At 40.6% G+C, this 15,340-nt stretch overlaps 1 protein-coding gene across 1 annotated transcript in view; it reads right to left on the bottom strand.

Annotated features, from left to right (window-relative positions):
* Positions 1-230: 230 nt before the first annotated feature.
* Positions 231-15,340, bottom strand: part of noc2l (NOC2-like nucleolar associated transcriptional repressor) — a 29,531-nt gene continuing 14,421 nt past the window's right edge. The window contains exons 12-18 of the mRNA XM_047362897.1: positions 15,162-15,275; positions 13,115-13,216; positions 12,713-12,856; positions 5,775-5,888; positions 5,443-5,578; positions 3,946-4,029; positions 231-502 (exon numbers count right to left, since the gene is read on the bottom strand). Coding sequence (XP_047218853.1) covers positions 372-502; positions 3,946-4,029; positions 5,443-5,578; positions 5,775-5,888; positions 12,713-12,856; positions 13,115-13,216; positions 15,162-15,275 — 825 coding nt within the window. The 3' untranslated portion in view covers positions 231-371. The remainder of the gene's footprint in view (positions 503-3,945; positions 4,030-5,442; positions 5,579-5,774; positions 5,889-12,712; positions 12,857-13,114; positions 13,217-15,161; positions 15,276-15,340) is intronic.

Raw genomic sequence — 15,340 nt, 5'->3', positions numbered from 1 at the left:
GTCCTGGCAAAGCTACGCCGCCTCAGGGCTCAACACCCGCCTCTCCGCACCCTTCCTCTGGTCCAGCCCAGCTAGGCCCGGCTCATCAAGGCTCAAAGCTCCCTCTTTCAAAGCCTGAGGGGAACTACAGGTGAGCAAGAGGATGCAATTCTTTTCTCGGGTGCTTCAGCATCCATCACCTACTACAACTGATTAAATATATTTAAAAAAAAGGACACATGGTACCACAATCTTGGTTCCTAAATGTTTTCTTGCTCAATAAACTTACATTTTGATCTTATTTGTTCTGTACATATGAAGCCATACAAAATTCTGAAATACAAAGTCCAAACACAGTAAGTATGAACGGAACACGGGACGAAGTCAGAGGCTCAGTCTTCATCAGACAGCTGCAGGTCTTCAACCACATCTTCATCTCCCTCTGCCAGTTTTATCAGAGCAGCAGAGGAGAGCGGCTGAGGAGCCTTAGAGGCTTTTTCATCCTCATCGTCGTCTTCATCACCTGGAATACAATCAGGACAAGCCCTTTAATATCTCCACCCTGCTACATGGAACCACCATCAACTCAACTCTTTTTACAACTGTATTCTATCATCAGGGTTGTCCCGATCGCCGTTTCTTGCCTCTGACATCCTGTATTAGGAACAGATGCCATGTGGAGGCCAGAGGTTTCCTGTATGTTTCAGGAGCCCGGTAGAGCTTTGTTTAAACTGTTCCATGAGTTCTTCATTCAATATTAAAGTGGTTAAAGGAAAAGGGTATAACGATACAGCACATTTTAATAAACATAAAATTGCTTGTATAGAAAATTTCGAAATGAAAAATATCGACACATTACTTATTTTTAAATAGAAAGTTGGAGCATGAACTTTATCGCTAGACATTATATGTAGTTGTCATCTGCTTTGATATTTGTCCAGCTTAATGTGGTTAATTTTGATTAACAACATATTTCTATTTCATTATTCTATTTATTTATTTTGCTAATAAATAGTGTTTGCAGTAATTTGTTATACGCTGCTCTGACAATAATTTCTCTCATACTTTTGTGTTTTCGGCACACTGAAGCGTTCCAGATAAAATGGACAAAGGAACCTCACTGTGGTTCACTGGAGCCACAAAGCCTTAGAAGTGGCTCTTTAAATCTAATCTGTCGTTCCTCTGCAGGAGTAAAACTGAGACAACAAAGACAAGAAAACCTTTAAATAAGCATACAATTTTTTTTTTTCATAAAAGATGAAATGCAATGGGTCACGAACTGGGTTTTTAATGATCAGTAGTTTAGAATAATCCAGATTTGTCTCAGTCTAAGGTGGCCCTAATTCAGCTGTGAAATCACACATTTGTTGCCTTTTTAAAATAGAATAAATACTTTAAAACTGAAGAACTGCGGTTCAATGTACTCGGTTCTAACTCTTTTAGTTTTCCAACTAGACGATCCGATGCAGTCCAGAACGGTGGGGTAGTCAGCTGCTAACTTCAGCTTCATTAACATGCAGCAATATGTTCTGAGTGCTTACAGATCATTTGTATCTGGTCTATCACTCTGTAAGTTTATTTTTTCTACAGAGAACCACAAAGGCTGCCAAACAAAGGATTAAAAAAGTGTTGGAGCATCTTCAGTGCTTATATAACGGAGTGGTGTCAGTCAGTCAGACCAGCAGTCTCCATTACTCGACTCCATCATCAATGACACTCTCTACTATACGACCCTAGCAGTCACCTCCATATCCATGCTGAATAACAACAGCTCTTACATCACCTGACCAAGTCACATACTGACAGCAGCTAATTAGACCAACAGGAGGCTGACTTCACTTTGTCAAAAAATGTAGAGTTTTATGGCTCAAGAACTCGTTGACCAAACAAACAAAAACTGGCAACTAGCTCATTTTAACTCTAGATATTATGTTTGTACTTGCAGTAAATGCGGCTTCGGCTGCTCCTTGTTGAGACATTGCTGTGTCATTCTGTCCCTGAGATTGTCTCCCACTGATTTATATCAAAGCAACAGCGGCAGTGGCTTAGAAATGCTTTGGTAAAGCCTGTTTGTATTGATACACTAATTAGCCACACGCTAATTCCCTTTAATTGATTTTTTTTAGCATGTTAACATGATCTAGCACTCCAGCAGACCATAAATGGTTAACATCAGCTCTTTCAGAAACACCTGAACTGGTAAAGGTTTTACGTTGGAAAACCTCTAAGCCTTTTTAGCAATACAAAGTAGAGAAAGTGATTTATTTTACGTGACTTCTTCCCTCAAAATCTTCTCAGTTTTAATGTTGCACTGAATGTTGAAAATTCACTCAGATTCATCGCTCCTTTTATTTTTATATAACAAATTTATATAATTCATATTTTAGCCAGATTTAAAGAGGCTTACTTAAATTTTAATGAGTGTTTTATAACGTTGACGTGTTCCTAATAAGCATTTTATGTATCGGTTCCTGAAAATACATTAAATGATTAAATATCTTCAATTTCTGGTAAAATATTACAGTATTATTCATGTGTGCTTGATTCCATTTATTTTATTAGTGATTCGTGTTTTGGTAATTTCCTTTAATGCATTTTGTTTTAGTAAAAATAAAACCCTGGTAAAGAGCCTAAATCTCAACCATTCATTAGTGGACATTTATTAAAACAGGGAAAAATAATCCTTAGTTAAATTATATTTTTTTTAGAAGATGAGGCCAAAAATATCCCTTTTTGACCTACTGTCCCAAACGTCAACATGTGGAGTTTGTTTAGGTCTACTGGGACTTTTAACTTTGATCACATCAGACTAAGATTGCTCTTCTTGACAAAAAACACACTAGGGGGGTGTGAGTAAAGCAAAGGATAGATAGCTCCTCATGCTCACTGTTAAGCATGGTGGAGGATTTGTGATGCTGTGGGTCTGTTTCTCTTCCAATGGCCCTGGAATCCTTAGCTCCTTTTCCACCGAAAGTCCTGGAATTTAAATACCTGGGATTTTTTTTTTTTTTTTTACCTAGAAAAAAGAAATCCTGGGTAATTTGTGTGCTTTCTGTTCCCTCGACTCTAAAAGGCTGAGAAAAATGTATCTAACTCAGCCTAATGACATCTGGGGAAATTGTGAAGAAAACTGCACCACACCTCCAGTCCAACAGGTGGCAGTAATAAGAGACCACAGGCCATGGAAGCAAAAGCTTGATCGAGAAGCTCTCAACTCTCAATTTGTTCACAAAACAAGATGGAGAGCGCACAACTCTCTTTTTTGCTTGTGGTGTTGTGTCACATTGTAAAAGTACGCTTAAATATGTTGTATAAAGTGGAAAACAACACGCAGGTCTTGCAGGAGTCGGAACGGTGCAAGAAATAATCCACCAATCATTGCAGCTCAGCACATAACTTAAAAAAGAAATCATCTCATAAGCAAGGTACTGGGGTTCTGCAGGAGCCTACTAATGAACCACTCATTTGATGAAGTGTGTTGGACCAGGGAACATCTAAAACATGCAGATCATTGGATCCTGAGGACTCGAGATGTCTAGAAGAAGACTGAATGTTGTCTTGAAAGCTAAATGAAGAGTGGTACACAGTAGAACCATCAGGAGCATCAATAATTGTGCCACTGGTACTTTTGTTAAAAACAAACGTTACTTTTCAACAAGTTATTTGATCCTTTGAGATTAAATGTATTAAAATCAATGTTTGGGGTTTTCTACATTTCTCATATAATTTATCTTAAAGATTTTTACACATCTTTACCAGACGTTAGAGACGTGATGAGAGGCTGACGGATATCTGTACAGATATAAAGCATTTTTTATTTGCTTGATTTGTCTGATCAACAACCAGAACCAAAAAGTCTAAAATAATCTGAATTTTTTTTTAAATGGATCTAAAAAATGTGATTTACACTTAAAAACAAACATAACTACTGAAATTATCGTCAATAAACACTCATATTATACTGACCTGAGTCTTCTTCCTCCAGCCCTTCCTCGTCGCTCAGGTCAGAAAGATCCTTATCTTCGTCTGATTCTTGGTTGCTCTTCTTACCTACGAGGAAAATAAAAAACATGAAAGCACACAGATTTTTGTCTCGTGTTTCTTCCCTCAGATACCTCTAAGCTTGCGCCTCTGCATCGGTGATGTCTGAGGACTTTGGAGACGCGGATATGTGGGCCAGGTATCAGAGGCAGCTGGAAGTGTCTATTTCCTCCTGAGATGGAGCTGAGAGTCGATTACAGGCGCCGCCGCCGCTGCTGCACAAACACCCATGACAGTTTACTACCGGCAATTTCAGACATCTCCTGCTCACGGCCTAAATATAGCAAATGAAGACAGCAGACAGGTTCCAGAGCTACAATCAGGACGGCAGAGGCAGTGTGCGTGTGTGAAGTTTGGAGTTTTTCTGAACTTGTCCTCAGAGGAGATTGTGTGTTTGTGTGTGTGTTGTCTCGCCAAAGGGACACACTGGGGTCCATGGGCTTTGAAGTTAGAGACGTGATGAGAGGCTGACGGCGTGATGGAAAGAAGCGAAGCAGAGCTGCTTCCTCTGTGTGCAACTCCGCACACGCAGAGAGATAAACAACATCTAATAAAGCATCAGGTAGTTCTCTGCTCCCGTCTGAATTAAGAGACAACAAATGCGCTCTTGCTCTTTGAGGTTCATGCGCTGCACGCAGATTTCTGCAGCGCTGCCTCGAAGGTTTGCCCCCAGATGACCTGGATGACTTATCACCAGCACATGCAGACGGTTTGAATCATCAGCCCCCCCACCTCCCTCTCTCTACTTTTCGCCACACCTTGACAGGACGGCGAAGTGGTGGCCATGCATTCAGAGACAACTCTGAGGAGAGGGAGCAGCCACCTCTAGCTGTTCCAGCAGGCTGGTTTGAATTAGGACTGATCCCCCCCCCCCCCCCCATTCGTTGGGAGGGGTGGGATCTCCCTACAATGAAGTCCAGATCAATTAAAAAAAAGGAAAATAAAACCCTGGCACAGCCTCCTCCTTTCTTCTGAAGGGATTTTTTTGCTTGCTGCACGTCCGAGTGCAAAGCTGTGAGAAAAAAAAGCTGCAGCTACATGTGACCCACAGACGACCCTGAACGCACAAATTGTACGGGAAGTTAAAAGATGAATCGGGTCCTTGGGTAGGGGCAGCGAACCAAACAGCCTGATAAAGCAGAGATTTTCTCTTTAGATTAATTTGGGATTTAATTTCCGCAGAAACAGCCTGAGAGGAGGTGTTTGGTAACGTCGTCATGGGTGATCTGGATCATGGTGTCAAATCTTAACAAATAAAGGCAGAGGAATTGGAGACAACAGTCATCACCTTTTAAGTTTGCTTTATAACCTGTTGTGACAACATACTGCCCCCTAGAGGCCAAAATCAGTAGTCCTATCAGAACAAGCTGGGGTGAAACTTGGGTAAAACTACATCAAGTTTCAAACTGGAAGTTTTCTTACTTTTGATTTTGAGTCCCGTGTCGCTGTCGTCTGAGTCGCTGTCAGAGTGGAACAAGTCCTTGAATTCCTTCTTGTCCTCAGCCTTCTTCTCTTGGATCTTCTTACGTTTGATCTCCGGCAGGTCCAGATCCTCCATCTTTACAAAATAATACACAAAAGATGGTGTTACATCATCCCTGCCGGTAAAAGGTTCCACCATTAAGCATGACTGTTTTTTGATTTATGCACAAGAGCAATTGTTGTGGGTAACACAGACTGATAGAAGAGAGGAACGAGAAGCCATTCATGATGACAGAGGCTCACATGGGCGGGGTTTTTAACAGGATAATTACCCTCTCTTTGCCAGAGATCTCCAGCTGGATCTCCTTTTCCCTCAGCTTCTTCCACTGGCTGTAGTATTTGGTGAGGGGAGTCCCTTCCTGCTGGGTCTGCTTCTCCCAGGCCGCCTGACAGAAAACACACATGGAGAACATATTGAGGTGTGGAGAAACTATTGAGAGCTTTACAGAGTCCTTCTGAAACTTTCAGAAGGTTTGGCCCTAAAACCATCTTAAAATACAAGGCCTTGAACTTGTTTATATGGTTATGGTGTATGACCTACACCACTGCATTGTAACCCTGACTGGATGTTTGGTGTGGTTGTCCTGCTGGAAGATGACCTCCACCCCAGTCTCAGGGTTCTTCCAATCAACTTTGCCCAGCTTCTCCTTCCCAAAAAAGTCTCATTTGTGCAGAGCACCTTCTTCTACATGTTTGCTGTGCCCTCTACATGGATTGTGTCAAGCTGCAAACGAGTCATTTTATGGTCCTACCCAGGGTCTCCTGGCTGCCTGTCTGGTTAATGCTCTCCTAGCCTGGCCAGTCAGTTAAGGTGGACGGCCAAATCGTTGCATGTTGTGTCCTCCTCTTTCCATTTTCAAATTAAAGATTATACAGACGTCTGCGAGATGTTCAAAGCTTTGAATTTTTGTTTTATACCCTGACTCTAAACCTCTCAACAGCTTCATCCCTGACCGGTCTGCTGTGTGCCTTGGTCTTCATGATGTTGTCTGTTCACTGATGTTCTCTAACAAAAACACTGAAACTTGACTGTATGGTTGAGATTGTTTTACTCTTTTCCACCGTTCACTCCATGAGGTCATCAATTAACATATATTAACAGTGCAGTTATTGTCTTGGGTACTGTTGCACTACTTAAATATAAGTGTATCCAGTTTTTATTTATATTTGCATAAAACAAAAAAACCTAAAAAAAACGTGTTTCACTCCTTTCATCCCTTAACAGTTACATGCTTCACTGTGTTAATGGTGATAAAACAGTGAAAAGTGGTTTGAATACATTTACAAGACACCATATCAGTTTTAAAAGCATCTTCACACTAAGCAGAAACAGAAGACTGACTGCCGAGCGCTAAAAGAAGAGTTCTTCTCCATCTCTTAAAGGTCTGTGGATGATATTGATCAGAACCAATCACATTATCTGACCGACAAACCCAATAAAACAAGCAGACTGCAGTTTGGTTCAACCGTAACACATTCACCACAATCTGCTGTGCAGCTATTAAAGATCAGTGGGACGGACATCTTCGGAGTTTTAATAAACAAACAAAACTGTTTTCAAAGAGTCCAGAGCGATCCCTGCATGTAAGCAGGGCATAATTAATTAGGCTCACTCTCAGTTTGGGTGACATGTTAGTAAGCGGGGGGCTGGCGCTCAGAGGGGGGCCGTGGCCTTTTCCACGGTGGCAGCAGCAGGGCTGTCCACTCTCCTCCGCCTGTAGTGACACCTCCACTGCTGCCATGATGCCGGGGAGTCCACGCCACTGCGACAGCCTCCGCTGAGCAGAGATCCGAGGTGACAGGAGCTGGCACGGTGCCGTCCTGGTCCATACAAAGCCATCAGCCAGGAACATCCAGTTTGATCTCTTTGTTGCTATTCTCTTAAATATTAATGTGGTATAAACTTGAAGCCAAGTCACAGAAAAAAGCTTCATATATGAGCAGATTTGTAACATACAGAGATTCTCACCGTTTAGCCCTAAGATACCGATGCTCATTAATGCAACCATGCTGCTACCTTAAAAGCCTGTAAGAGCTTTGAATAACCACAGGATGATTCCTCAGAGATTATACAGCAAACTTTCCTCCATTAGCAGCCTCGCCCGCAGCTCCTTCCTAAACTACAGCACCACCCAGAGGAAAAACCGGATTTAACTATTTCAGCAAAGGTATATTCAAAACTTGGCTCATCCCCACCCAGTTTATAACAGTTAGATACAACTGATTAAAATTAACCACTTTTTAAATAAAAAATAAAAAAATACAATTTTACTCTATTAAAAAAAGATTGAAGGACTGTGGAGGATTACGTTCACATATTCACTTTAGTGGCATCAGACTGGATCATTTTATTTCCATGTGGTTGTTTCCTATTAGAGCCGAACCTTTAGGTTATATGTGGGGGTCAACTAAGGTCAAATGAACCATGAAACTATCCGTATGTGTTGTTTTTACTACTGGCCTTACAGAGCTTTTTCCAAGTGACTAACATCTTTCATCTCTGACAAGTTGGTGATGACGGCACCATACAGAAGCGCTATAAAGGGTGCACTGCTACCGAGCGAAGACCTAAATTTAGCCATGCAACAGTGAGGTGTTTGAAAAGAAGTCAGTGAAAGCCAAAAAATGTTTAGTGTATTAACGGTGGTTCAAACTGCAACAGCAGGGAGCTAACTGTGCTAATCATGAACAAAAGATGCTGAAGATAGTTTAAAATGTTCACTGATAATTTTGTCTTCATTTTGTTTACTGAAACCTGTTTACCTGCATTGGTGCTGCATGATACCGGATAAACTTGTGATGGCGATAATATTATTAAATATAGCGATGACAATATGTGCCTATTTTCTTCTGTCCTCTCTTTCTCATCTGTGCTTCCTGCACTGCTACTATTTTGGGTGGCAGCAGTGATAGGAGTTCATCCTGCAATTGGAGGGTTTCTGGTTCAAACGCCCGCTCTGCCTGTCTCAGTCATCGTGTCCTTGGGCAAGACATTTCACCCGCCTTGCCTGCTGATGGTGGTCAGAGGGCTTGGTGGTGCTGATTGTATGGCACCCTCACTTCTGTCAGTGTGCCACAGGGCAGCTGTGGCTACAATGTAGCTACCACTGTCAGTGTGTGAATGTGTGGGTGGATGAGCGGTTGTAGTATAAAGCGCTATATAAATGCAGGCCTTTACCATAACATTTGAAATACATTAGCTACAATTATTGCACTCCAAACAGGAGGAGATAATATTGCACAAAGTGATAATGCGGTGACAATATAGTTGTGATATATTGTGTAGCCTTTAAATTCTTCCTTTTCACACTTAAATCATTCAGTTGTGATCGATGTGGAGGCCATGGTCAAAGACCTGGCCGCAACCTGTCAGTGGATCAACAACTTCCTGAAGGACCGGCAGCAGCAGGTGAGGCTGGGGAGCATCTTCTCCCACACAAGAACCATCGGCACCAGCGCCCCCCAGGGGTGGGTTCTCTCCCCACTCCTTTTCTTCCTCTACACAAATGACTGCACCTCAGCGGACCCGTCTGTGAAACTCCTGAAGTTTGCAGATGACACCACTGTTATTGGACTGACCCAGGACAATGAAGAGTCTGCATACAGACAGCAGGTGGATCAGCTGGTCCACTGGTGTGGTCAGAGCCATCTTGAACTTAAAACACTCAAGACTGTGGAGATGACGGTGGACTTTCGGAGAACACCACCCCACACAGCACCCTCACCATCCTCAACAACACGGTGTCTGCTGTGGACCACTTCCAGTTTCTAGGAACCACCATTTCTTGAAACCTGAGATGGTCTTCACACATAGACATTATTCAGAAGAAGGCACAGCAGAGACTGTCCTTCCTGAGGCAACTCAAGAAGTACAACCTTCCACAGGATCTGCTAGTCATCTTCTACTCTGCCATCATTCAGTCTGTCCTGTCTTCATCCATCTCAGTGTGGTTTGAGTCATTCACAAGACAGGACCGGTCCAGACTGCAACGATCAGGTCTGCAGAGAGAATCATCAGGGCTGACCTTCCCTCTATCCAGGACTTATACAGGGCAGGGTTCTCGCCAGCGCATGTCAGCATAGCGGGCAGCTACACGGTTATAATGTGCATTTTCCATGGAAATGCCTACATTACATAGAACATTCTCTTTAGCAGCCTCCCACACCCCAAGAAAAAAATATTTTCTCATTACACCCCATTTGATATTAACACCGGATGAGTTAATCACAGTAATCACAATAATTCTTCACTGTATTTATATTTCCATCACTTTTAAAGTAAAACATGTTTGCTCAGAGTTAATAATAAAAAAAAAAAGATGATTCAATTTAAGAGGCAAATTTAAAACTGAACTAAAATGTTTTCATATAACATACAATGGATTTTGTTGAAAATTAAAGCATTTTACCTACTGTTTGTTGACATTTTTTATATAAACAAAACTTGGAAACGTCTGTTGCAACATAAGCATTGCTCGGTGCCACACACCTACTAATACGGGTCATACACGGTCAAACATAAAACATGGGACGGAGATAATGAGGGAAACCGTTGAAACCATAAAATCTGCTGCAACATTTCAACATGCAGTAATGCAGGCTCAGATGTGTGTTAGTCTATCTGTGCTCTGTTTGAACGGCAAACAGCCTTTTCAGAGAGTTAACCTCAGAAGTAACACGTGCCAAAACCAAGCAGTATAAGGCCCTTTAAATGTGATAAATGGTTAAACTCAGATGGCAAGTGGCTGATAAACTACTGAGGCACACCGCAGCAGAATAAACTGAAATTATAAACTTCTGTGAAAGCATAATGTTTTTTGTAATCAGTAAATCAAACCATAAATTGCAAAACTCATTGCGCCAGATTAATACGATCTTGAGCTTTAATAGTGACTTGCATCATCACCCTGCAGATGTTTCCAACCAAGTTTTACAAGAAATGAAACCCGTTTGTGACAAAAGATGTGAAACACAGGCTTCATCCGTCTGAAACCAACGGCATTCAGTCATTTACACATCAGCCACTTTGGCTCCGACATGCCTCACACTTTGTTCAGACAATGCTGTAAAAGTGACTGCCTAAAAGTGACCTCATGGACAGTTTTTAACTCTGTGGGGATGAACTGAACCATAGCAGAAAGTACAAGTTGATTAGAGAAAACTTGGATCAGATGATGACTCCTAATTATATGCATCGGAAGTTGAAAGCTGGCTAGCTGTTAAAGATAACCAATTCAGATCAAAACAACAAACAGGAAAATCGAAGCAGGCTAATCGATCAGATGGCAAAAAAGTTTGGCCAATATTACTGTTTTTTTTTCTATTTAATATTTACTTTGCCTGAGCATACTCGGCCGATAACATGAGGCGTATTTGTGCTCAATTAAGACACCAGAGGTGCATACCATGTGACACTACAGCCTCATCTCAACACAACTACAATGTAGTAACAGTGTGTGGCGCAGTGAGCAATGAGTTCAACTGTGGCACATGTTGAACTCCACATGTTCAGAGCAGAAAGCTCTGAACATGTGGAGCTGTCTGAAAGATCTCAACCATCACATCCATAAGGTCACAGAAGGAAAAGCAAGCTGCTGCACAGATGATTTTTGACCCTAAAAACGGCAAAATGTTTAAACAGATTAACGGCCACCACACTAACCTGCTGCTAGCGCTGACGGTTATGGAAAGATTTAGTTAATACTGAGATCATGATTATTTCATTGGACACTGAACTGAACTTTTTCGCTTGAGAAGTGAATTACTTTGAATGAAAAATTCTCAGTGAGAATAAAGTATTTATTTGTGTGTTTTTTAACTTAGGGAGGAAGCCAGTGTTCCTGGGGAGAATCCACACATGCACAGGGAGAATATGCCTCCAGAACCCAAACCCTTCTTGCTGCCACTCTGCAGTCACTTTCTGTAATAGTTGCTCATGGGTCACATTTGTTTAAATTTCACATGGTTGAACAAATTGGTTTTTCTGCGAGTGGTGCACTCACCAGCCAGCGGAAATTCTTGTGCATCACGTGCTTGCTAAACGCTGCTGTCGCCCTAGAAGCAGACTGACCATTAGCATGTTAGCTAATGGTCCATAGCTAATTGTTAGCTAACATTTGCATTTTAGCTAACACTAGAATGTCATAATAGCATATAAACTGTTAACACAGCAGAACAACTTGTTAGCTAACATGCTAATGATAAGAAATGAGCTGACGATACAGTAGACAGACTTAATGTTATGTTATATGCTGTAAGCTGGTCTGCTGCTTCCTCAGCCCTAAAAACATTCTTTAAACAGGTCATGTTCAGATGGTCTGTGCTTTTAATTCAGCTTCTTTGGCATTTTTCTGATTCAGTTTCAGCTTTTGCTATTCAATGTACTGTCTAATTTTCAACATGCTTTTAAAAAAACTTGTCCTTATGCAATATTTCTGTACTATGTGGGATAACCATTCAAGAGGTGTCTCTGTTTCAGTTCTGCTGGTTTCTGCTTTACGTTAGCCTCTGCTATTCAGAATGCTTCTACTGTAATAAGAAAAACTTTTTTGACATATGTTGCCTTTGCGCTTCGAACCAAAATTTTACCTTCGACAATGAATCTGAATAATTGCATCCTAAATGCCGCTGTTTCTTGTGACAAATCGACATGATTTCCAGGTAATTTAATAAAATGAAACAGGATTTTTCGGTTTGGTAGCTACAGACATCTAAAACTATACTCTCAAGCGCAGAAAAGGTTTGTTCATTATGCACCGTTAAATCTAATATCAATAAGTGAAATGAACTGGTCAAATACCTGTCCTAAAATGTCTCGGAGCAAAATCCAAGTGTGACTGAGACATCAAACAAAATACTGTATCTCATCAGAACAACGAAAGACATTATTTTAAGTGTCACTGTGACATAATAACCTCAAAATTTTATTTCTATCTTTTGATCTACAAACTGACTGTGCTGGGATTATAATCGGTTGGTAACATTGAGCCTGAGGGTGTTTCGACATGTAAAAATACATGAGAAATAGTTTTACATCAACAACTTTCTAAAACATGTTGCTTTGGAATGTTTTAACATTTTCTATTTAACTTGTATAGCTGAGGACCGTCGAACTTAGTTTAAAATCCGAAGCTCCACAAAACTAGTCCAGCACAAAGTAAAATTTTATAAAAATTTAAAAAAATCCTCCTACGCCTTCTCCTTTACTCACCACAGCGTCAGCATCAGCCACTCCGAAGGCGGCCTTCTGTCTCCGTCCTGTGATATAGCTGCTGTTCTCCTGTATCTTATCCAACAGCTGCCGCATCGGCTTGGAGTAATTGGCCACTTTGCATTCCTTCAAGAAAGCTTTCAGCTGCATGGACAAGAAGCATGAGGGGAAAAAAAAAAGGAGATGATCCTGTCTACTGATGAGCCGCATTCAGGCGGAGAGTTTGTGATTGTTTCCCCTGAGGGAAGCCTTCCTGAATGTTCTATACACGACATAAACTGCTGTTCAGTTCTGCATCACTGCCTCTATACTAAACTGAATCTGTTTAATCGTTAGTCAGTAGATTCGTGAGGCATTATTGTGCAGATAAATATCAGTAAGTAGGTCTCGGATCTTGATTACCTGAATAATGGTGGGCAGGACGAGCTCAGGGAATCCAATGGAGAATGCCTGAGTGTGAAAGTATTCAAGCATCAGGTCATAGAGCTGGTCAATCATACCATCCTGAAAACAGAAAAAAATGTTGTATATATTCGTGTTTAAAATTCAAAGTCTCATTCACCTGAAGAACAGCTTTGTGCAAGTGTTTGGCCATTTACCCAGCAACATCTCTGAATCCAAGCTCATTCCTTTAACAAACTAAATCACAACAGAAGATATTTAGCCATTCAGAAAGTTTACATTATCTTCACATAATATGATATTCATGGCATACTGATGGATGTATGCCAACATTAACTCTTAGGTAATGTTTTTTACCCAACGATGGCTAGCTGTTATTACACAGTGAATAGTTATTGCTAATGTTAGCATTTTGGCTAATACCATTAACCAACTTTAACATAGCAGATAATGTTTGCTATTGATAGCCAACATGCTTAGGTTAGAAGCTGAAGTGAAAGCAGGCTGACTATCCGAACATGAACTTTTAAAAATGCACAGAGATGAAGAAGTAGACTTCGACAACTCTGTTAGCCATTAGCTAACATTAGCAGCATTTAAGCTGCTGTTAACATAGTCGAAAGACTCACCGTAATTATTGTTAGCTAACTATTCAAATGGTCTGTCCGCCTTTACCTTGGCTTCTGGTATTCAATTTGCTTGTACTGTATTTCTTAAACCTAATTTTATTTTCATCTTTTAATATTTTGCTACTATGTAGGGAACTCAATAAGTATCTCTGCTTTGTTTCTTCAGCCGTTTTCTGCTTCAGTTTCATCCTTTTCCGTTCATTGTGCTTTTATTGTATATTGGCAACATATGTCCTTTACATTTTTTGCTTTTCTAATACTTCTGCTACTTTCTAATGTTTAAACAAAATGTTTCTCCCACAGTTCAGCTCCTTTAGCACGTCATCTTACAAAATTTATAGCCACAAATGTTTTCTAGTTATTACTATGGCCTCTTTGTGGTGTTAAACTCCAATGTAAACACCCAATTGGGTGCATTTAGGTGAATCTCTATTAGTGTTTTGCTTATGATAACAGAAGGATGAGAGTAAGCTAGTAACAATAAGTAAAGATTTTTGTCCATACCTTTCATTTGTTTGAAACCACTGATTGGGGCATTGCAGTAACGAATCCATTGATTGCTAATGAGATCAAAGAGCTACCAAAAAAAACAAAACTAAAGTCTGCACCTAAACACAAATCAATTTCCTTTTAATGGATTTTTCATCATGCATGAAAACAGGAGGAATGTAAGTTCAGTGGTTATGACTTCTAGTTTAGCATGTTAAGAGACTTCTTCTTTTGTTTTTAAACAGGTAAGCCACAAATTTCTCTACAGGCCCAAAACACTAACAAGAGGAAACAACCTGAATTAAAACAAGGGCATTGGCTTTTTAAAGTAACGACTTTAGACTGCACCTACGTTGTAATTTTATATTGCTGAGCCATAGCAAAAGGCTTAACTGAAAACATTCTCAGATGCACAAGGTTATTTAGGTAGCCCTTTTTATACATTTGTATTTTTAATTAATGCTTTTGTGATATGTTAGATTTTCTATTTGTTCAAAGCATATTGACATATTGTACACTACAAATAAATCTGACCATTATTAGCTTTTAAAAAAAATACAAGTGCACAATGAAACAGCTTTCTGGCCTACGTGCTCTAATGCGTTCTAAAGTTTTAGGAAGATCATTTCCGTTTGTTGTTAGTTTATGTGGCGGCAACTAAGGTGACAGCAGTACAAACAGTCCTCGCGGGGGAGAGCGCAGGGATAATCCCAAAGAGCCGTGCTGCAATCCTCTTTGCTGCGGCACTCAGCTTGGCGACTCAGGGACAATTTTAGAGCCCTGACGAGGGGCTGTCAGCGCTGCCCTCAATCCCTTTCTGAACACACCCTGGGCTGTGTGAACTACTCATCTGATCAGCGGTTTCTTCTCAGAAGCAACCAGAAATAAACGTGGTCTACTCTTACCCAGCCAGTCACAGTGATGCTTACCTTGTAGGCTTTCTCCATTAGATTGACTTTGTTCAGCTTCAGGATCACTGCAAAGTTGATCGGTTTCTTGCTCATTCGACCCGGTTTCTTGTTGAAATCGACTTGCTGGAAGATCTAAAAAAAAAAAAAAAAGAAAAAAGAAAAGCATGATTCCAAAATACTTCTGCAGAGAGAAGAAA

Source organism: Girardinichthys multiradiatus, chromosome 1 (genome assembly GCF_021462225.1).
Source record: "Girardinichthys multiradiatus isolate DD_20200921_A chromosome 1, DD_fGirMul_XY1, whole genome shotgun sequence".
NCBI lineage: Eukaryota > Metazoa > Chordata > Actinopteri > Cyprinodontiformes > Goodeidae > Girardinichthys > Girardinichthys multiradiatus.
The sequence above is the reverse complement of the archived record's forward strand: the minus strand, read 5'-3'. Positions and strand labels throughout refer to the sequence as shown.